This window comes from Gallinula chloropus (genome assembly GCF_964237585.1).
Source record: "Gallinula chloropus genome assembly, chromosome: 3".
NCBI lineage: Eukaryota > Metazoa > Chordata > Aves > Gruiformes > Rallidae > Gallinula > Gallinula chloropus.
Genome location: NC_140087.1, coordinates 6,978,814 through 7,000,622, shown reverse-complemented (window position 1 = coordinate 7,000,622; position 21,809 = coordinate 6,978,814). Strand labels below are relative to the sequence as shown.

The 21,809-nt window shown below is 41.9% G+C and overlaps 1 protein-coding gene across 1 annotated transcript in view; it reads left to right on the top strand.

Moving 5' to 3' along the window:
* Positions 1 to 21,809, top strand: part of SLC35F1 (solute carrier family 35 member F1) — a gene marked incomplete at both ends in the record, with an annotated part of 232,819 nt that overhangs the window by 128,660 nt on the left and 82,350 nt on the right. Inside the window, one exon of the mRNA XM_084262311.1 lies at positions 4,461 to 4,636. Coding sequence (XP_084118437.1) covers positions 4,461 to 4,636 — 176 coding nt within the window. The remainder of the gene's footprint in view (positions 1 to 4,460; positions 4,637 to 21,809) is intronic.

Sequence of the window (21,809 nt, the reverse complement as noted above, 5' to 3'; positions counted from 1 at the left end):
CTCTGTTCTTTACCCTCTGAGACACTCCTTAGCTGATGCGGTAGGGACCTCTCAGTGGAAATAGTCCAAAGTACGAAAGAGTGGAGAGAAAGCAAGTGATTTAAAAGAAAAGTGACATGGACAGTGCTTTAAAACAGGCTTTAGTGTCAGAATAAAGCCTGACCGACTGTCTGAAACATGTGGCCACCCTTTGCATGTTGGTGTTGTCACGGCTGATAAACAAGGAGATACTCAAGTGGCAGAAATTTCCATATGCCTGGAGGAACAAGTAAAAATGATGCACAGCACCTACCAGCCCAGGCATTTAAAAAGAATTAAATGGCTCCCAATGCAAAGATGAGGCTTTGTCTTCTGGTTCCACTTCCAAAGAGCAATTAAAAAAAAGTGTCATTTAATCTCCATTAGGATATCATGAAAAAGCTGTGGTAGATGCCTAACAGTGTGACACCTGGGGGGTTAGGAGTAATTCTGACCCACTTCTTGCTTCAAAATACCCATCTGAGTCAGCAGGAAGAATTGGACAGATTTTATAGGACAGATGAAATAACAGGCTTGACTACGGTGAAATCAGTTTGATTGGTTCAAATGCAGAATTGTAATTCAAACAAAAAAATTTAAGAAGCAGGCCTCAAATTGGTGGTTTATAGGAAAAGAATGTCTTCTGTTTGGTCTATATTAATGAATGACCATCATGCATTCATGAGATTAAAGTTCAAAGGTAAGCTGAAGATATTCCCTGTTTTTAACTTGGCTTGGGAAGATGCTGTCGATACTAGTGAGGGAAAATGTGATTTTTGAAGAATTTCTGTATTTTGATTTAAATAAAATGCAATTAGAGATATAGAATAGGAATCAACTACTCAGAAACAGGACCCTGAAAGGCAGAAAACCTCACTTTTTATAAAGATTTTTGTATTGAGACTCTTCTATGGTTTTCTGCTTGAAGGCCCTTGAACCATAGAACTTTTCTTCAAGATGAACATTGCCTCCTCAGCAAATGCATGTACTGCTGAAGCCAGCATGATAAACTGAAGGCTTAGGGAAGAAATCAGTCTTTGTGCCAGTCCCTGAGTGGTGGAGGGTATGGAATCCAACAGGGAAAGTGTTGCAGATAGGAGCCATGGTGCGTATTTCAACAGTATTTGATATTTAGGAAAGATACTAAGGAGTGCCAGAGATGACAGCATTCAGCTGCTATTTGCCTCGTCTAAAGGAAGTAGTAGATTTTCCACTGCCATTGAAAGCTTCTGTTCAATGTTTGCTTGCTGCTTCTTCTTAAAAACGAACGTGTATGTTGTTATTCTTATCTGGGTATTAAAGGCTCTGGAGCTAAGGCTCTTATATTATTAGCTCATTGTTGGCAGGAAAAATGAAATGCAGATAATATTATCAGGCCTTTGTCTGTACAATTCGGGCATCTTACAATGGTTATTAGGGTTATCCAGACACTATTATTTCCTGTTGCTGCTGACATCACTAACTAAAACAAATAATTTAAGATTTGTTTCTACTTCTGTCCTTGAAGAGAGATGAGAAAAGAAGAGATGTGTCTTTCTATGTCATACATCATCTGTGAAATGTTTAACTAAGTTCTGACTGGAGGAGGAACACAACAGCTTGATTTCAGAATAAGTTTTCCTACATAATTAAAAATACCAAATGTGTATAAAAATGAGAGATAGTCAGTACGTGTTCAATATCATTTATGCAGTCAGTGTTTTGAAAGCCCATGGCGTTGACTTGCAGTATTCAAGTTTCCTGTGCCATATCAACAGCATAGCAGGAGCTGAGGATCCATAGTTTTGTCAGCGTTTGCATTGTAGCCTCAGGTGTCGTCTCCATGGAGTAATAGACTAAATGGACTAAAGCTAGAGGAGGGAAGGTTTAGATTAGATATTAGGGAGAAGTTTTTTACAGAAAGAGTGGTGAGGGGCTGGAACAGGCTGCCCAGAGAGGTAGTGGATTCCCCGTCCCTGGAGGTGTTCAAGGCCAGGTTGGATGGGGCCCTGGGCAGCCTTGTGTAGATCCAGGCCTGGAGGTTGGTGTCCCTGCCTGTGTCAGGGGGGTTGGAGCTCTATGATCCTTGGGGTCCCTTCCAACCCAGACCACTCTATGATTCTATGTTTGCTCCTGCGGTTGTGTTTCACAGTAGAGTAACGTGAAAGTGAAGGCAGCAGTTGTGGAGTTTTCCTTGCTACTTACCCAACAGTCTCCCGTCAAAACACGGGGCTTAGCACAACAAAGTTTGTTCTCTTACTGTCTGTGTCAGGCTGTTTGTCAGCGAGGTGTGCTAGCTGAATATAACCACCCAGCCTCCTGTGCTTTCCAGTGTCTGTTTGGTTGAATCACGCCATGACTGACATCGAGACACATTAGTGGGAGGATTGTTTGGGAGAAAAGGGAAACAAATTTGACACTCGAGTTTACCAAGAAAGTGGTTGCAGGAGCAGAGATGCTCATCACTGCCGAGTACGCGCGGCCGAGGTCAGGGAAATCTGTTGGGGAAGGCAGAGCAGCCTGGAAGCAGTTCTTTTAAACCGTCTGTCAGAGGAGAACATACATGAAACACTGTTACAGCAGAGCCAAGTGCTGCCCTCCTTCCTCTACTCCCTTAGGATTGCCTAATCCCTTTTTCTCAGGCTCTAATGAAACACTGCAGAGTGTGCACCTCTCCCACCATCCCCTCTCTTCTGTGTGTACCCCCAGGGACCTACAGCCCCTCTTTTCTGGGGACTGATGACAGTGACAACAGCAGCCAGTTGGGCATGGGTTAAATGTGCCCATTTGGATGTCCTTTAGCTCTTCCTTGAAGTTGTTGTGCTTGCTTCTCTTCCAGGCCAACACTTTTGCATTTCATGTTTCTGCAAGGGGAAGGTGTAGCTTCGGAGCAGATAATGATAGTTGGCAAGGGAAAGGATACCACTGAGAAGACCGAAGAAAGGGTATGAAAAAAATATACTCTGTAAAAGGATGAGCTTTCAGATATGAGCCAGCAGTGTGCTCTTGCAGCTCGCAAGGCCAATGGTATCCTGGGCTCCATCAGAAGAGGGATGGGTTAGGGTTAGGGTTAGGACAGGGAGGTGATCGTCCCTCTCTACTCTGCCCTCTTGAGGACCCATTAGGAGTCCTGTGTCCAGGTCTGGGGCCCCCAGTACAAGAAAGATGTGGAACTGTTGGAGAGGGTTCAGAGGAGCCACAAAGATGATTAGAGGGCTGGAGTACCTGCCCTATGAGGAGAGGCTGGAGGAGCTGGGCTTGTTCAGACTGGAGAAGAGAAGGCTGCGGGGGGACCCCATTGCAGCCTGTCAGTGCCTGAAGGGAACACACAAACAGGAGGGGAATCAACTTTTTAAAAGGATAGACAATGGCAGGACAAGGGGGAATGGATTAAAACTAAAGGAAGGAAGGTTTTGATTACATATTAGGGGGAAGTTTTTTACAGGGAGAGTGGTGAGGGGCTGGAACAGGCTGCCCAGAGAGGTGGTGGATGCCCCGACCCTGAAAATGTTCAAGGCCAGGCTGGATGGGGCCCTGGGCAACCTTGTGTAGATTCAGGCCTGGAGGTTGGTGTCCCTGCCTGTGGCAGGGGGGTTGGATCTCTAGGATCCTTGGGGTCCCTTCCAACCCAGGCTATTCTACGACTCTAGGATTCTATGATATAGTGGTTTCTTGAATAACGAGGAGAAAACTACAGGAAGATAGAGAACATGCACAAAAGGAGACACTGCCAGATACCTGTGGGGAGAGAGAATAGAGAACATTGTAATGGGGAAATGCAGAGGAGACTGGAGATCAAAGACAAGAAAATCAGATTAAAGCAAGAATATAGATTTTTAAGAACCAGAAGGAGGTAAGAAGGAAAAAAATGGAACTTCCAGCTTCCACCTGACAGAAAGGGAAGCAGTGACAGAGATGAAAGAAAAGATACATATATTTGCACTGCAGATGGAAGGAATAGTTTATATGATGAAATGGAAATGGAATGAGGGGAAAGAATTTATATGGTAAATTGATGTTGATGGTGAAACAGGTTAAAGTTCTTTCTCTGCTTTTTCTCTGTGGCTGCTAAATCCTTGAAGAGCTGGAATTCCCAATCTGTCTGAATGATACTCCTGGGTGTTTCTGTAAGGAAGATGCTTGAAGGAAGAACTGCTACGTTTTGGTTGATTTGAACTATCATTTATCCTTTGTGAAAACTGAAATATGAAATGAAATGGCAGACATGTACCATTGTTTAATGTGTGAAGAACAGCTAGCGTGTTTGGTGAATATTTAAGCTTGTGATATGAGCAGAAATAACAGAAAGGTTGAAGGCTGCACCCAGCAGATCCCTCATTGACTGAAGCGTCATGTTTCTTCCTTTTAGCACTGTTGAATGTGATTCCTGGTGGACAATGAGCATTTCGCCCTTAGCAAGGAGGCTGAATGGTTTATGTCTGTGTTTTTCTCATTCCTTTCAGGGATCTCTTGCTGTCTGTGGCACTTGGCCAGGTACTCTCCCTCCTTATCTGTGGCATTGGTCTCACGAGCAAGTATTTGTCAGAAGATTTCCATGCCAACACACCCGTTTTTCAGAGCTTCCTCAATTATATCCTTCTATTCTTGGTCTACACAACAACACTAGCTGTCAGACAAGGTAAGTGTCTCTCTAAAACTGTCTTGTAGAAAACAGTAAGGATAAAGGCTTTTGCAGAACTTCAAGCAGCAATGTGATTTAGACACATATGCCATTAATATTTGTTATGTATTTACATTACCCAGTAATACCTTATCAGATGAATTGATTAAAAACCAGACAAACTTTCATTAGCAAAGAATTAATCTGTGGATGTTGAGGGTCGTGGTGCTACTGAAAAGCTAAGAGAAACATCAGTACTTTTGACCACCTAACTGTTCTTACAGGAATGCTCCTCTTACACCGGCATGTCCAGCACCATGGTCACACACTCAGGATTTGATTGCCTTTCTAGGAAATATTAGGATGCTTTACATCTAACGTAGGCTAAGGAGAGAGCAGATGCAAGCAAAGAAGAGCTCGCTAGGTCTAGTTGCTGATTGATCGTAGAGATTCAGTAGATCACTTTCTCTTAGGAGAAAACAGCAGTCAAACTTTAGCCCCTGGGAAGTAAGAGACAAAGGATGGGAATTTGGGATGCTGTTTCACTGGGACACTGTGTGGGCAGAGCAGCTATACAGCCCTGCCACTGCTTTGCTACAGGGCCTGCATAACCAATATAACTTCTGAAGTGAGCACGCTTTGGTACCACATATCAAATGATCCTCTGACAGCCTATATATAATACAGGGGTTTTGTGCCTTTCCTGCCCATCCCTCCTTTCTTTGAGGGGAATTTCATGTCTAGATGCTGTGTGGGAGGCGAATGCGTTTAAATACATTTCTCACCCACTCTTTTTTTTGGTACTGATTTTATTTATTCACCTTCACAGAACACATATATTAGAAGCAGTATAAAAGAGCAGAAATATCATGTGCTTTTCTGACTTGGCTCTCCTGACATAAGGAGGGAAGTGCTTTATGGAGGAAAAGAACTGCAAAATATATTAGGCCACGTTACATTTATCATAGTGAGAGGTTTGCATTTTCTTACAGGAACAAATATATTTGGATTGTTCTTTGGTGTTGCATCTTTTAACGATTTGGGAAGAACCCCGAAGCTCAAGTTTTTCACTCATAGTATAGTCTTGTGATGTAATAATATAAGGCATTCCAAGACAGCAAGGACTTAAATTTCCATGCAAAAAATGAACAGTCAAAAATAGACTATACTTCAGCACAAGGCCCTTAAATGTATTACAGCTTAAGTTTTATAAAGCCTGGTCTCCATTGACATTTTTCAGAAGCGATGGAGGCCAATCTGTGGTGGAAATGTCAGGTCTCATATAAGGAGAGATTGCTCAGGCAGTGTTTTGCTGTCTTGGTATTTTGGTTTGTGTAGGGGGAAACATTGCCACATGCTTTGCTCTACAAAACGTTGAAAAATTACATTAATGGCATCTTTCTGGACAACTGTGTTTCAAAACAATCCTTCTGAGTGTAGGATTGCCTAAATGTCCACAAATTCTGTCCCAGCCAAGCCCTACTTGGGACTGATATAAGTTCTGTGGAAGCCAAGTCCCTATGATTATTGAATAGATTTCACTTGCTTAAAACTGCCAGCTTGTGAGAGGACATATGGGCCAGCATGCTGCTGTACATTGCAGGGGTTTATTTAGGATGATGTTTGCGTATATCAACAGTTCAAAAATGTAATCAAGAACTCTGTTTTACACATATAAAAATAGGTACCAAAACTGTACTTTATAAATAATTTTCTGTCTCTGTTTAAAAATGTACTCGTAGACTAAAGAGAATTTGTCAGAGGTGTCTGTTGTGCCAGTGAGATAGATCTGAGAAGCAGATGAGGAAAGTGTCAGGGATATGTGAAAAATACTTTATGGGCAAGTGAGGAGAGTTGGGGAAGGTGTTTGAACAGGCCTGTGGTTGAATATGGACTATATGGACAACCAGAGCACAACATAAAGGGTACCAATGGAATAGTCTGGAAAAGGATCTGTTGAGTAACAAAAGATGGTTTGGTCCAAAAAAACCCAGAACAAAACAGGCTACAGAAGCAAGGAAAGTGGTGATCCACACATTCAGCATAACATCCCTGCTGGGTGGCGTAGCACTACACAGCCAGCTCATTTACTCAGCAGCATTTAATATTGCCAAGTGATTGAGCCCGACGTTGTCTTTTTGCTCGTGTATTTATTCAAATTTATTATCTGTGTTTGTTCCACTAAGGCAGCTTTTCTAGCAGCTCTAATCGTTTGGCTTTGTTCACAGATGGAAATCACATAATAATGATATTAATTTTATATGGGATGATTCTGTTCTGAGTGCTGGGAACATCAGAAGGCTTTTTTTTTTTCAAGTGCAGTTCTCCTACTCTGTATGCAATATTTAAGATTCTTTAAATTATCCTCTTTCTCCTTCAGAAATCAAACCATCACAAGTTGGCTGGTAGTCAGAAAATAGCTGCATCTCTTTGTCTCTTTCTGCGCTTGCAGTGTATTGGCTGAGGAGATGTCGCTTGCGGTGGCCAAAAAAACCTGCTAATTCACTGCAGGACTGAAAACTATAATTTTCTGAGACATTAAGAACTCCTCTTTCTTTAGAGGCTTCTTCCAAGTTTTGATTTACTGTGGATCCTCTTTCTCTTAGCGTTCTCTCACTGTTCATCTTGCCCCATATAGACTCCTGGAATGATACTGCACTGGTCTCTGAAAAATCATCATTAGCAGGTGATTAAAGCTCCTGATTGCTGATTCCTGATCCTCTCTGACTAAAGCTTTTCTGCGGTGGATGCTCAGCTTCCAGCAGCTAAAGTTAGTCCATGGGCACCAGCAGCTTCCACTACATTTTTATATTGTGGATCAAGATATATATTTTTCAAAAATAATTTTATCACAGTCCTTTGAGTGGGTGCAAAGTTTGGGACTGCCACCTTGTAATGGATCCACACGTCATCAGACAGTGTAGCAGATGCACAAGTCCTGCGGGTGCCAGAATCAACTGAGTACTTTTGAGCTTCATTTCCATGTTGGAAAAATAAAAAATAAAAAAAGAAGCTTGTCCTGTAGCTCTAAGTGGGGAACCAGTTTGAGGGCAGTAGAAGTGGCTTGAACAGTAGTAAGTAGTGAAGTCCATATGAGTAAGGTTTTTCATCGCTAGTACAATTCGCTTCTCTTGACCAGAAGTGAGCAGTAACAGAAGTGTTAAAGGAGAGCTGTTCTTAAAAGATTTCATATAAGCCTTAAAATGTAGATACTGCTCAGGTAGAGGTCATGAAAAGGGAAAGAATTTGGCCAAACTGGGATTTTTTTGATGCAAAATCTGACCACCTTTCTATCAGCTGTACTCTAACTTTCCGTTAAATGATGAATCTGGTATCTAGGAAACTCTTTTATTCAGGATATTTTAATGCTAATTTTATTTTTGTTGGGTTATATGTAAATTTCAGTTGCACATGCTGTTTTCCTGAAGAGGTGAGTGCAGAGGTCCTTCACAGTTAGGAGCGCTCAGGCTCAGGCATGCATAGGTGCTGGTAGGCACTTGCCACAAATACATATCCACTGTAGCTTCTAGTCCAAAGCTTGCTAACCCTCCAGTGCTACAATCTGAATGTAATTCTTCAGGAGGTTTCTTTGTATGAGAACAATCCTGTAACATTAGTGTCATTAAAACAGCATTATAAGGCAATGGATGATATTATATTCTATCTGGCTGAGATGCCAGAAATTTAATACATAGTAAGGATCTCTTCCATTCTTTCTCTGGAGGTAACTTCTTCTCATGCCTGTTGTTTTCACAGCCAAAACCTGTTTTTGTCCATGATAACACCTTGGATTTGTGAAGAAGGTTTTAACACATATTATCTCAGCTCAGTCCTCTCATCAGCAGAGGATTCTGCTTAACAAAATCTTGTCAGGACACTTCCAGATACTCCTTTGGGCTGTGCGTTATTATTAATTGAGGAGAATAAAAGTCTTGTATCCTTGGCTATCAGGAAGAAAAGCCTCCTGTCAGTGAAATGGAGCTATGGGACACAGAGCTGGTGGAGATTAGTTTTAACACCTTAAAAAGCAGTAAGTGGGAAATTGTCCATCGTGGACCAGAAGGTGTTAATTACTAACAGTCAACATGAGTGCAAGCATCAGCAGCTTGCCACCAAAAATAAATTACTTCTAAAAGCCACCTCGCATATGCTACAAATGAAAACAACACATCTACTAGACATCATTAAAAAAAGAAAAAATATGAAACTGCTATTTTTTTGTTATTCTGGAAAACAAGAAATGAGGGAGCAGTAGAGATGTCTTTTGAACAGAAGGGAACCATAAAGCCTTAAGGGCCAGATTCTGGGCGAGCAGCGCTCCACATTGCAAGCTGTTCCTTTAATTTTAGTGCAACAAGTTACTGAGTATTTTCAGCCCACCATTACCAAGGACTGGCAGTGATTTGCTAGTTCAGAAAAGGTTTTATGAATCTGCGTATGTCTGGATGAATTCTGCTTCTAAGCTATGTGATGAGGTTATAGCATATGTCAGTGGAAATATGCTTTTCCCTAGAGTAACTGTAATGTCTCAGATTTGACATATAATCAGATGTGATCTGTGTCCCTGAGTCAGCTCAAGAGTCCTGTGATACTACTGAGGATTGCAGTCCTGTTACTGGAATATAATTTTTTATGCATTTCTATCAAGGATTGGTTTATGACATTAGTATATCAGTCATATGTAAATTCCTGATTTATCTGCTGTTCAAATATGTATCTCCATTTAGATACCTGGACGCCCCACAAACATCCTTCCTGCTTCCCCAAAATTGACTGAAACAGGCTACTTGAAGGAAGGTATAGGAGGTGCTGTTTTGCTGCAGTGCTTGTCAGCAATTTATAAATAATAGAAAGGGTAAATGACTCTTTTTACTCAATTTCATTCCAGTAGCAATGTTACATTAACACAAAGCTAGTATTATGCACTTAAGTAGATGTACCACAATTTCTTCAGTGTTGACACCTTTCTCTGTTGACTGCCCATAAGAACATGTCTGGGAAACAAAGAGTACATGATTTAAGCTGATCAAGCTATATTAGATATAATGTACTTTGGGCAATATGTGTTGTGCCATAGAGATGAAATGTCTCCTGGAAAGGCATCCATCCTGTCAGCATTTTCAAAGGCAAGCCTTCAGAAATATGGGACTTTATGTTCAATGAGGATGACAGGGAGTGATTTTGACTAGAGAAGATGAATTTCATCATTGTTCAGTTTCCTAAGTTCATGCCTCTGCTGTAGAAGAAAAAGCTTGGTTGGTTATCCCTCCAGTGTTGAACAAAACCTGTACAAGCTGCAGCCAAGCAGCTTTATGGTCCTCCTTCCCTGTGACATAAGCGGTGCTCGGTCCCTGAAGGCAATGACTCAGCCCATACACTGGCCTACAAACACCTCTGGCCTCCTACTGCAGGGGGCCAGGTTAACCCTGGGTTTTAGAAATGAAGCACAGCAACAAGCATGGCTTGGGACCCATGAAAAATAATGACCTTCATGTCTTTGGTATTCTCATGGCAGTACTGCAGAGTCTCCCTGCTGCGTTGTGCTTTGCAGTCTGCAGTGCACTTTCTCCTAATTACTCTGGGCTTCTAATTAGGGATGCCAAACTGTGTGGGATATGTTTATTATGAAAATGGTCAGCCAAACAGTCCTTTTGTCTGGACTTTGAAGAGCCCTTTTTATATTCAGAGGGAATTCTGTACTTCAGGAGAATTGAAGCCAGAATGATGGCTGTTTACAGGCACTTCAAATTGCAGGGATCTTTTTTGTAACGTGCAATTTTCTGTTTGGATAGCACACTTACAGGAGCAAGAATTATGATGTATTGCATGTTCAGGATTTGCCTATCACATCATGGACACCGCAGCAAGCTAGCTAGCAAAACCCAGGGTGACTAGAGCCAGATTCCTGTTCGGTCCCATTTACATGTTCATTGTGTTTGTATTTGAATTTTCCCTCTATTTTCAATTGGGTTTTTAAAATTTCCTGCAGTAAAATGCTGAAGGCTGCTGCTCTCTCTACTGCGTGGACCACAGTTACTTGACTCCCTAGGTGGTTACAATTCAGTGTGGTCTTAGACTTTCCCTGCATGTATAGTTTCCATCCCAGACCTTGAGATCCTGTTCTTTATAATAAGTTTCCCAAAACCACAGAATTTCCCTTTCCAGCCCAATGAAGTCTTCTCACATTCCTCAGCCACCCTACAGAAGCAGATGCAGTCCCAGCAGAACATGATTTATTCCACATAGCTGGTAGGAAGACAGGGTAAAAAATGATAGACCCCGTTGCTGATATGAAGACAGGGTTAAATGCAATAGACTTGACCTTTCAGTCTTTTGCTTTGTTTTATTTTGCTGTTCCTAACAGCAAACAGGTTGGGTTTGTTGGTATTTTTCAATCCTCAGGGTTTTCATTGTCAGCTGTCCTCGTTGCACTAGCCAGCAGACAGATGCTTTCTGCTTTGGCCCTGCTGCTCCTTTCCACCCACACAAGGGACCAGGCATCTCAGGGCATCTCAGGGCTTAGTCAGTTTTCATTTTCATCAGGTGCATTTTGCTTTGCCAGCTGTTTAACAAGGTACAAATAAACACTTACAGAGAGGAATCCTGGCCCTGGTGTGGTGGAAATGTGTTGGCAGGTAAAGGCACAAAAGAAAGCTCAGCCTTTACTTTCTTTCCAGTGTTTTTATTTCTCAGTTCTGTGCTCCTGATTGTTTGGGGAGGTACCTGCTCTTCAAACCCGCAGCACACATCCCACATTACAAAATAGATGTCATCCTGCTAATCCTGGCCAAAGCAGCACAGCCTGTCCTCTTGCCTTCTGTCACTGGAGTAAATCATATACATCCCACAGCACAAAAGAATTGAAAACTAGAAAGTAGTGTTCCTTTAGGGTGCAGGTGGCAGCAGTTAAACATGAACACTGTGTGTCATGGTTTAATGATGCAAACACTAACACACTAATCATGACCCCAGAGCAATAAAAGCCAGGCCTAATCAAGCATCCACGCTGTAGCATTCGCTGTAGTGATATCTCACGATCCCTGATCAAGCTCATTCAGTCCAGAGACATCTCTTGTTTTACTAGGCTGCTTTCAAAATAGCTTTGCTGCTCAAAAAGTAACTTTTGTGCCATCAAAGACAAAATAAGCTGAGGAGGGCATTGACTGAAAGGACAGATGATCGTAAAGGTCTCTTCCAACTTTAAAGATTCAGTAACAGGAGCACTTCATTTTCCCTCTTCCTGCTAACAGAGGCAAGAGAACACAAAAAAAAAAATCCCAAGAAAAAAACCTACCAAAATCATCTTACCATCCTCTTGAGCTAAATGAGGAGATGGGAGGTCTTGTTCACAGAGAGAAGTGAGTTTCTACTGAGGTTGTGTGTGCACTAGGGATACCTCTCCTTGCAATAGATTCCATGGGGGATTCAAATCAGGCATTTCAGATCACAGAACTCACTGCTCAGTTTAGGAAGTTCAGACTAGGTCATGCTTCTGGCTGCCATGTTTATGCCCTCAACCAGTTTCTTCTAGAAACAGCATTCAGATTTGCACCATGGTTCAAAGACTGGTGCATATTTTATGAGAGCAAACCTTGCAGGCACTAAGTGCAGAGAGCATAAAAGGCATGCCAAGCTTTAGGCTGGCTGAAGTCCTGGGTGATGGACCATGTTTTCATCAAGACGCTGTATCGTTGCTGTGAGGCAACGCCTATACAGAATATACTACTTGACAATAAGGCAGTTTTACCCTGGAGGTAAATGTACACACAGTTTAGGAACATTTAGCCAGATGTGGCCATTCCATGCCAGCAAGTATGTGAACAGAAACCACAGATGTAATAAAATGGAAGGCGATGCAGTTACTCGGCTCATAGCTGCAGCATCACAGGCAGCTAGAGGGATTTAGCAGAAACAAAGAGAAATTATCACAGTGTTGCTTGCCTTGGTGATTCCAGCACCTCAATCTGAGATGTGGGGCAAATCTGCAACGTATTTGTGTTTGGATCAGGATTTAGAGCCTGTGAAGCTCTCTCCATGCACACTTCTCCAGAGGCCATGCTGGTCTCTCAAACACGATGCTAGAGGTCTGTAAGTTCCTGTGTGAGAGGATAAACTCTGTCATTAGAGGCAAGAGTGGGGCAGGCTCAAGGAAGATCTGAAGAAGTGCACTTTGAGCACTTGTGCATCTTGATACTTGATTTGCATCCCCATCTCAGCGGTTGTGGCTACTTATATTTGTATCTATACCATGGATTCAGATAGTGGTACAGAGGTTGCAGGTATAAGAATAAAGGCTTTTGAGCGTGCAGAAAGCCAGGTGTTGTGCAGTGCATTCCTGGAAGTGCTCAGATACCACAGCAATGAGCTTTCCAAATTGGCCCCCAGCATCAGAGCATTGCACAGGGATGAATGTGGTTCTCCGTAATTTTATTTGAGGGTAGAGCATCTCCCTATCTAGCCAAGATTGCCTTACAGTATGTCAAATAATAAATTGTCTCTTAAGGATGTGAGCTGAATCACAAGCAGTTGATTTTCTGTAGAATTAAGGGATAACTGTCCTTTGGAGTGCTAGTATATGGGCCTGGCTCCTCTTCTTAATACATAAACATCCAAAGTGCTGTTTACAAACCCAACCATCCCTTCCCACCACAATGAGGAAAGTTAATGGTTCTGATAAAATAGCATACCCTTGATCCTACAGCTGTAAGCAGAATGCGAGGGTTGTCTCTGCCACTTCATGCAGTATCAGTATTTGCCTGTGATTTATTGAATATTTAAACATTCATCAATTCAAGCAGCTAGCCAGGGTAGCGGGATCCACATTCAGCACACGTAGCTCCGGCGTTCATACGGGAGATTTGAAGTGTGGTTACAAGATGATAACCGTATTGCCTGAAGGAGATAAGTCCCGCTCTGCCAGAATGGTGCTTTGTATGTAATTAGTGTAAAAATTCAGAGGAATGGAGTTTATCCTTGCGATCGTCTTTCTCATTAAAAAAGAATCATAATGAAAGAACAAAGCGGTCCCTGCAGTGAATTGGATTGCCTTCCTAAGTTTTCATTAAATCAAAGACTCAGCAGCATCCCATTTTGCAGAGCCCAGTTGTAAACTGTACACAAGGCTTGTGGCAAAGTCCCCCTGAAGACGACATCCTTTCTGAAGCTTTGGAAGTGCAGTGTGTTTCTCTTTTGTGGGAAGTAGCCCACCCCTCCATTTCTGGTCTCATTAGCTTCTCTTACCAAAATGGTACTGGGATAGAGGAAGGAGGAAAGAGTTTGTCATGCTTCAGGTAACTCACAGCCACACCTGTAAAACTTAATTTAAGTAGATTGCCTTTTCTAAAATGAGGTCTATGAGACAACATGAATCAAGGGAATAAAAAGTTATGCTAGCAGGAAAAAGCTCTATTTTCAACTTACTCTTCTGGCTCACACTCATTGCCAAGCCATAACACAAGCAGTCATTACCTCTTCCTTCATCTCCATTATTATCAGGGTAATCCATATAATTACTGTTACAACTAGATGCATCTTTCAGGCATAAATATATAAATATCCTGTAACTTTTCCCACTGTTTTGTAAGCATGGTTTTCCCCATTATATTTGGCTGAGCTGTTAGCCATTGGCATATGGTTACTTCGAACTCCTGTTGCATGTCTGGATGCTAGTGCTAGAACAATAATTGCAGCTCCCTCTGAAAAAATGTTTACAGATTTAGCACTGAATAGAAAAGCAGTGGTTGTGCTGGATGATCTCTCTTCTGCTCATAAGCTGCCGAGCACAGGCAGGAGCACTGAGTCACTTCTGGAAGATGCTCAGAATCACCTCTTCCCTTAGGTTTCCCTTTGGCTGAAGCTTTGAGTCACAAACCCCGAGGGTGCTTTAGACCCGGGTCACTGTTGAGCAGCGCAGCTCAACAGCGGCTCTGTAAGAACTTCTCCCTACATTATCTTTCCTGATTTAGCATTAAAGACAAAAGGAGAAGGATAATATATGCTGTCTAGCAGCCTCCTCCATTTCTTGCACGCATTTCCCAGATGGGAGGAGGAATCTTTGAGGGAAGGTGGGAGCTTTGCTGACAGAAATAGTGAGCGCTCCAAATTCACAGGGGAGGGAGAGACCATGTGTGTGTCTCTGAGGAGCACTTATCCTTTAGTTTTCAGTAATATGACAGTCAATTCACGGGGATATTTTTGTAACTGTTACAGAAGTATAGCAAATGATGTTTCAAGGGAAAATATGCATCTGTGTCTTTTCTGAGTTAAATATTCATGAGCTTGCTTCTGTGCAGGTACTAGAATATTTACACAATATCATTTCTCCATTGCTTCTCCGATTATCTGTCTGTGATGATCAGATAATGTTTGTTTTCTTTAATTCTAAAGGAGTTCTTAATACCCCAGGGTAGAGGTGGACTGCCACTGCGTTAATAAGATGGATCTGTGCTGATTTGCACCGTTGATGATATGAGCAAAGGAATTGCATGTTCATGACCAAAAAAGTATAATATATGCTGTTTGTTTTCATTGCTATTTGAAATCTTTTGTTTGAACATGTTCCCGTGTGTTCATTTCAGCTGTTTGTATACAAGTCACAACTACTTAGTCCCCTTATTTCCTGTGTTTGGCATGTAAGAGGTTTGGCTCCATTTTAAAGGACCTGTAGTGGTTTGCCTTCATAGAGTAATCCACAGAGTTTTATCATGCATATACATACAAATTGCATACATGCAAACATATATATGCACACATATCCCCCCAAAGCTATGTATTATTGGTAGAATTTATATTTCATATTACTCAAAATTGCTTATCAACTCAAGATCTCAGTGAACTTTAGGTGTTCCTGAGCTAGGCATCATGCTTTTGTTAGGCCAGGCTTTGTGTTAAGACAGACGTCCTGGGTTTAAGCCTTCTGTGTTAAGACTTTATTCCAAAGCTGAAGACGGCGGCAAAAACATTTGAAGGATTCCAGTGTATTTCTGATGCTGTCATCACTGAGCCTAACCTGATCCTCTAGAAACGCTTGTTAGTAACTGGTCCCAGCTAAAGCTGGAGGTAAGAGGTCTGAATGGACTTGGCCCCTGAGCCAGGCAGCCAGCAGTCACTGGTCTGAAGTCATTAGTCTGAGTGCTTTCCAAGAAAACCAGCTAGCTGAGGGAACAGCAGGCTTCCAGATGAAGTTACAGAGGCAGCTTCACAGTCAGAAGTCTTGAGCGAGAGGGATCATTTTAAGTGGAGGCTGGAGATGGTCCTGCCCCAGTGCACTCCTTAATGCTGGTGGGCAAGGTGGACACACCGACCAGCATATGAACTGGTATTTCAGTTCCTGTTCAGATTATAATCTGGTGTATGTCACTGGCCAAGTGACATGTTCCTCTTCCCAGTGGAGTTTTCCTCTTCCTACAGCAGATTCTGCCTCTCTCTGTGGGAAAGTGCCCTACTGTGGATGTATAGGACAGTAATAATTGCTATAAGCTACTGAGCAGAAGCACCACTCTCAAACTTTTCTCAGGTTTTTTTCTTCACACTGCAGCTGTAGCACTGAAATTCAATGGATAATAACACTTGGGAATGCTTGTGGATGTGCAGTGTGTGATGGTCTGAGATCTGCCCACTCAAAACCCCCCATTTTTCTCTGGTGGGAACCCAGTCACTTTTAATTTAGTGAGGATTTTTAATGTCTTTGTTCCTTCTGTTATTTTATTAGAAAATATAAAATAGCAGGTCTTTATCAGAAAAATGTTTCTCTGAAGTATGGAATGAAATAAAACTGATAAAAAAAGAAAGTAGGTTTCTTTTTCCTGTAAAGGATATGGCACACTGCAGAAATGAAATGTGCTGTTTCAAGGTGAGAGAATTCAAGTCAAATCTCAGAACAATCTGCCTTTAAGAAGACGAATGACTGTGATATTTACGATAGTATTTTTTCTTGTAATATAATGGCATCCAAATAGGATCCTTTTTCAAAATCAAGATTGCACTCACCAAGAGCTTTTCATAATGAAGCCCACTGAGATAAACGTTAAGATACAAGGCAACACAGAAGTTCAGGCATGCATACACAACTGCTTCTTGCTGGATGTGTTTGTGTTTCCATTATCAGAAAGGCATGACTGCAAAGAAGAGCTCCCAGAGCATCTCTGAAGGAATTGCATCGTTTCTGTGTCTTGATGATAGAACCGTTTCTAGCAGGGCTGACTCATTTCAGACAGAGGTTGTATTTCAGTGTCTCTGTTTATAAGGATTGTATCCATGCCTAAAGCTGCATAAAGGCATGTTGTCCTTAGAGCTGATTATTGATTATTGGAGGTGAGGCACTGGAAGGGGCTGCCCCCTCTCTGTCAGTGTTCGAGGCTGGGTTGGATGGGGCCTTGGGCAGCCTGGTCTAGTGAGAATTATCCCTGTCCATGGCAGGGGGGCTAGAACTTGATTTTTAAGGTGCCTTCCAGCCCTACCCATTCTATGATTCTATTTTTTCTTTAAATAATCTAAATGTAACAACAGTATTCATTTAAAAGCAAGATGGTTGTTTCATCTGTCAAGCAATAAGGACAGTGATAGCCCTCTCTATAGAAAAGGTCTGGAGTCTAAAATGTAGAGGTGCTGTCTCAATGAACCCATATAGAAAAGCTTTTCTAAGCATATGTACACAACAGGCATTCAAATAGATGTTTCTAAGGATGTGCACCTGAAATTCCAAGTTAAACAGTCTAATAAACAGTCCAATTAACTGCCAACTGACACAAGAAAGACAATCCTATCTTTCAAATTTAAGCAGAATTTTCCTTCCTAAAAGTTTCACAATTGCTTTAAATTTCTGTTCTGTACCCACCTGATAGTACAGCAGCAGCAGCTCCTTCCTGACAGGAAGGTGCTTTATGAAAATTGTCAGGTTCTAACAACTTTCCTTCCCAATTTTCACAAAAGACTCAGGTTTTTTTTTAATCCTCATTAATACATTTCATATTTTGTCAGCAATGTGACGAAGTGTCATCTCCTGATTTCTTAATATTTTGAACAGTGAAATAAAAATGGAAATTCATTGTCAGCTGTCTCTGTCATAATCAGAGGCATTTCTTCTCATAGGCTTGATGAGGCTTGTGTTGATTTCCATAATTTCCACTAATCCTGCATTGGCGAGGGAACAGTCTATCTTCTGTTAATGAGAATATTGAGCGACGATCTGCTAGAGGATATCTCTTCCCTAAAATTAGCTATCACAGTATTAATATTTTCCACTGTTGCTTTTATTTTGTGTTTTCTTGAGCCCTGTTTAAAGTTTTAATGATTTAATCTGTTATGTACTGAATAGTGTTTAACGGTTTTGACGGATTATTGCTTATAGATGTAAGTAACACTGAAAAGGAGCAGAGTTTCTCATTAAAACTTCAGTGGTGAGAGAGAAATTATTGGCAGGTGTAGAAAGCTGTAGAATTAAGAAGTAGGAGTTAACAGCATCGAAAGCGCTGATGTTTGTCATTGTCTTTTGCAGTCTCACAAAGTTTCATGTTGTTTAGGTTGGAACTAATTACTTGTAGAAGCCAAAGTTTATATCTTGAGTGAAGAGTTTTGAGCAAATAAGTGATAGTGATTTTCAACTGTAAATCATGTCCCATATCAACAAAGTGGCATTCAGGAATAAACCATTCCATTCCCAGGAATTCAGTAAACTGTTTTCTTCATTACAAATTATTTTTGTTGCCTATTAACACTGCAAACTTCAAAGCAAGGATAATAAGTGTTTTAATAAGAGAATAAGTATTTCAGAACTTTAAGTGATTGTGAGAAAGGTTTTTTTTTTCTGGTTTCTTCCAAAATTATATCACCTAGTGATAATTATGTGATCATAAAAAGATGTATAAAAAGACATCTTAAGTTAAACTTGCAGAGCACATTGTGCAATCTAATTGAACCACCACATCAGCAATCACCAACTAGTTTTAAGAACTAAAATTAGAAAAATATCTTCTAAAGATAATATAGAGATATTGGACATCATGGGGCTTGATCAGGTGATGTCTATTTCTGTAAATCTTTGGCCAAGCACAAGCAGTGATTTCTCTCAGAGGGGACCATCTAGTTGGTAAGGAAAATATGAATGTAAGAAACTGAGTTTGGTGAGGCTTCAGGCAGACCTGGTCAGAGAAGGAGCTGTTAGGAAAGTTGTCAGACAACATCAGCAAGGTGTGAAAGCTCAGGAAACACAAATGTTTGCTCTGGAAACTGCCCTTGCACCACAGGAACATCCTTAGCATGAGGATTATTTTGGTTGCATTGGGCCATTCGTTGTGCCCTAAGCACCAGGCTGGTAGGTGTGTGCAGGCTTCTGTGGATGAGCTGTACAGTCACAAATCAGGGATCCCACAGATTGTGTTCAGCATTTTCATCTGAGTAAAGAAAGCATGGGAGTGTTTCCAACAGTACCATCCAAGTCCCTCATAGAGACCTGCCTAGGTCATTCTTCCCCTTAAGTGGTCAAGTGTTCTCAGCATGGGAAAGTGATACTCAATTAGCTGTATGTCACTGCAAAGAGGATTTGAAAAATCACTGCTGGAACCTTTACTTTTGCTGTTTTGGTTGACAAAAGGGTTCTGAGGGAACTGCTGTGAAAAGGGACTGCAGACAGGAGCACTTAAGTGGAATATTTCCTCAATGACATTTCCTGGAGATATGATCACAGTTTCCCCAACTTAAAATGGCACCCAAGTCACAAAGTGACATTGCTCAGTAATCATCTCTTGTAAATGCTGTGAACTGCCACTCTTTTCAGTGGTGAAATGACCTAGGGGGGAACAGAAAGGCTTTTGGTTCCAGCACTTGGAAGTAGAAATAGTATCTTACTTGGTAGTAGAAACAGTATCTTGTTGGACAAAATGTCCAGCACAGAACTAGCCAAAGCCATAATGCTTTGGGTGGGCAACTGGCTGAAGGGTCGGGCCAGGGGGTGACAGTAAATGGGGTCACATCTGGCTGGCAGCCAGTCACTAGTGGGGTTCCCTGGGGCTCCATTTTAAGCCCAGTTCTTTCTAACATTTTCATACATGACCTGGACACAGGACTAGAAGGTGTCTTAAGTAAATCTGCAGATGACACCAAATTGGGAGGAGCTGTTGACTCCATTGAGGGTGGAGAAGCCTTGCAGAAAGACCCAGGCAGATCAGAGCGCTGGGCAATCACCAACGGTGTTAATTTAACAAGGGCAAGTGCTGGATTCTGCACCTGGGAAGGGGGAACCCCAGCTACACACACAGACTGGGGGATCAGATGCTGGAGGCCAGCCATGCTGACAAGGATTTGGGGGTCCTGGTCAACAGCAAGTTAAACATGAGCCAGCAGTGTGCCCAGGCAGCCAGAAGGGCTAACCATATTCTGGGGTGCATCAAGCATGGCATTGCCAGCAGGTCCAGGGAGGAAATCGTCCGCTCTACCCTGCGCTGGTGCAGCCTCACCTTGAGTCCTGTGTGCAGTTTTGGGCGTCACAGTACAAGAAAAACCACAAAACTATTGGAGAGCATCCAGAGGAGGACAACGAGGATGGTAAAGAGTCTGGAGAGGAACTCTTGTGAGGGGAAGATGAAGACCCTTGGTTTGTTCAGCCTGGAGAAAAAGAGAAGACCTCACCATGGTCTGTGTCTTCCTGACAAGGGGGAGCAAAGGAGCAAGCACCAATCTCCTCTCTTTGGTGACCAGTGATAGAACACAAAGGAACAGTATGAAGCTGGGGCAGAGGAGGTTTAGGTTGGATAGCAGGAAGAGGTTCTGTACTGAGACGGTGGTCATACACTGGAACAGGCTCCCCAGGGAAGTGGTCACAGCCCCAAGCTTGACTGAGATTAAGAAGCATCTGGACAACAGAGTCACATACTCTGACTTGGCTGGCCTTGACTCCTGGCCAGGAGTTGGACTTGATGATCCTTACAGGTCCCTTCCAACTCGGGATAGTCTATGATTCTATGATAAATCTGATTCCATGGTGTGTCTGTGATTTACCTTTGTCAGATCCAGCAACCAGGCACAGGCTGTGACACCTCATTCTCTGGATGTCTGAATCTGCTGATGGCACAGTCTGATGGCACAGTGCTGATGGTTACAAGGTGACTGGCTGTTTGGACAGTCAGCTTTGGGTTTTATATTATTGCAGAGCAGACCATCCCAAACCAAACTGCAAATTTGTGGGGTTTATTTTGGCAGTAGCTCTGTTTAAGGACAAGTGTTGATGGCACCCCTTTCTAATTCTTTGACTCCCTCAGGGAACAATTGTACGGAGAAAAATCATCTTTTGACCTTGTTCAGTTCCAGTTGAAAAGGCAAAATGAAATTAAGGCTCAAATAGAGATTGGCCATGAGTTTGAACACAAAATTTAAGTTTTGGACTTGGATGGACCAGGCAAAAAGTGGAGTGCAGCAGGATTTAGTATTTTAAGTTCACAACATAAATACAATATAATCTATGTAGCCTTGTGGGCAATTCTGGAGATCATACACAAAGACACTGTGAATGGTTTGCCTGAACAGACAAACAGACATTTAAATCAAGAAAACAAAGCTGTAATGAGCAGTGGGAACTGAGACCAAAACACTGATGTAGGCTTGCAGAAAGCTGAGTGAGTCAGCATGCCTGGAGTACAGCAGTTCTCATCCTCTGCTTAATTTTAGAGCCTTGTGTTGTATCTGTGATCAGAGGAATTCCCTGCTGAGTCCATTTCTCCCTGTCATACCAAAATGGTTTTTACATGCGCTGCTTGTCCCTACTATCAGTGCCATCCAAAGCATTGTTTCTCTTCTCATTTTTCATGTTCTGATTTCCATTTTACTGAGTCTTTTTGGTCGTGTTAGGCACCACTCCCTGATTCCCTGCCTTATCCTATCAGCATTTTTCTGGTTTGTTTTAAATATTGTCTATAAGTGGAAAATGCTTCTCAGCTGATCGCACCTTTGAAACTGTCCTCAGATGATGCATCTGGATGCAACTTAATTAGATTAACATCAGAGCAGCAATAGCAGGTTGTACAAGGCATGCTGTTAACAAAATAAATGGTACAATAAGACCAAATTCTGAGGTAATTGCTCAGGGCCTTTGAAAGAATCATAATATATAGGACTGGTGTTTAGGATAGAGCAAGAGAAAAATGAAAAGAATCTGCATTTTAGAACAAGATGTTTCCTCTCTTATAGAGCTGCATTTTCA